This window comes from Cicer arietinum, chromosome 4, assembly GCF_000331145.2.
Source record: "Cicer arietinum cultivar CDC Frontier isolate Library 1 chromosome 4, Cicar.CDCFrontier_v2.0, whole genome shotgun sequence".
Lineage (NCBI taxonomy): Eukaryota > Viridiplantae > Streptophyta > Magnoliopsida > Fabales > Fabaceae > Cicer > Cicer arietinum.
In genome coordinates this window covers 11163569-11165587 of record NC_021163.2, presented here as the reverse complement: position 1 = coordinate 11165587, position 2019 = coordinate 11163569, and the positions used below count along the sequence as shown (strand labels likewise).

At 34.2% G+C, this 2019-nt stretch overlaps 1 protein-coding gene across 1 annotated transcript; it reads left to right on the top strand.

Annotated features, from left to right (window-relative positions):
* Positions 1-1682, top strand: LOC101514256 (peroxidase 12). The gene is made up of 3 exons (XM_004496386.4): positions 1-294; positions 559-753; positions 828-1682. Exons 1-3 carry the CDS (start codon positions 37-39, stop codon positions 1446-1448), a joined length of 1074 nt encoding a protein of 357 aa, XP_004496443.1. The 5' UTR covers positions 1-36; the 3' UTR covers positions 1449-1682.
* Positions 1683-2019: the final 337 nt, after the last annotated feature.

The window sequence follows — 2019 nt, the reverse complement described above, 5'->3', positions numbered from 1 at the left end:
GTCATTACATTACATTACATTTTTCTACATTGGACAATGGCTTATGCTTTTAGTAAGAGTCATTTTTTCACCTTTCTTGTGATACTCACCTTTCTTTCTTTTTCCCTCATCAAAGAATCTGAAGCACAAGCCAAACCTCCTCCTATAGTAAAGGGACTATCATGGAACTTCTACGATTCAAGTTGTCCTAAGCTTGAATCTATCATCAGAAATGAGCTCAAGAAAATCTTTGATGATGATATTGGTCAAGCTGCTGGCTTGCTTCGTCTTCACTTCCATGATTGCTTTGTTCAGGTAAACACAATATACATAATTTAGCCAAGCTAGGAGCATCTATATAATCGTTGCCATAAAAACATTGTACAGCTTCTATAATGTTTATGATTACTAGCGTGTATATATGTTCGCTTTTTTACTACATCAAAGTATGTGTATATTTTACTATGCGCCTTTTAAAAAAAATTAGTGCTTCATTATAGATAAATACAAAGCACACAAACAATCCAGGTGTGAGGCTTGTTTAACTAAGTTAATTTATAAATGGGTTTGAAAATGCAGGGTTGCGATGGGTCAGTATTATTGGATGGATCAGCAAGTGGGCCTAGTGAGAAAGATGCACCACCGAACTTAAGTCTAAGGGCTTCGGCCTTCAAGATAATTGAAAAACTTCGTGGTCGTGTACAGAAGCAGTGTGGAAGAATCGTCTCATGTGCTGACATCACTGCCATTGCCGCACGTGACGCTGTTTTCCTTGTAAGTAAACTATTCCATGAAATTAACGCTGCATTTACATTCTCTATTTTAACCTTCAATGATTTGATTTACAGTCAGGAGGAGCAGATTACAAAGTTCCCTTAGGAAGAAGAGATGGACTAACATTTGCAACAAGGAATGTGACATTGGATAACCTTCCATCACCATCAAGCAACACAACAACAATTCTAAACTCACTTGCAACCAAAAACCTTAACCCAACAGATGTTGTTGCTCTCTCAGGTGGCCACACAATTGGCATAAGCCACTGTTCTTCTTTCACTAACAGACTCTACCCTAAACAAGACCCTGTCATGGACAAAACCTATGGAAATAACCTTAAACTCACTTGTCCTACTAACAACACAGATAACACAACTGTTCTTGATATTCGTAGTCCAAACAAATTTGATAATAAATACTATGTTGATCTTATGAACCGTCAGGGTTTATTCACCTCGGATCAAGATTTGTACACTGATAAAAGGACTAAGGATATTGTTACTAATTTTGCTGTTAATCAATCTCTGTTCTTTGAGAAATTTGTTGCTGCTATGATTAAAATGGGTCAGCTTAATGTTTTGACTGGAACTCAAGGTGAGATTCGTGCTAATTGCTCTGCTAGGAATAAGGCTACTAAATCCTTCCTTGGTTCTGTTGTGGAAGATGTGGTCGAAGGATTTTTGGAAATTTAATTTAATAAATAAATCATTACAAATCATAGTTTCTTATTTCAATAGTAATGGAAAAATAAAAGCTTGTATTGCTTATCTAATTTTCTCCATCAGAACCATAAATATTACATGTAAGATGTCTGTGTGACTCTGTGTATTGTGTAATTAATGTGTACCCTGACTCATGTATTTGTTTAAGCCCTCTTTTGTTAATTAATTATGGTTTGATATTTTAATCTTAGAATTTACTCATTATTTGACGGTGTAACAAAATGTTTTTGCATCAATTATATTGCACAATTTAAATATGACCTCGTGATATTATTGCTTAAAATACATATACAAACATCTAAATGGTTAAAGTGATTGAATTGAATGTATCTCTAACATTGTTTTACACTCTCATGCCTATAAATTAAATTTTTAATCCTATGGATTACACACATGTAATCACATAATTTCATTGGTGCATGATTATGAATATACTTACAGATATGTATATATTGTACAAGTAAAGATGAGCAGCTTAAATGTACAAATGAAAAACCATAACAAACACACGATCTGATCAAATCATGTTACAAGCTAGGCG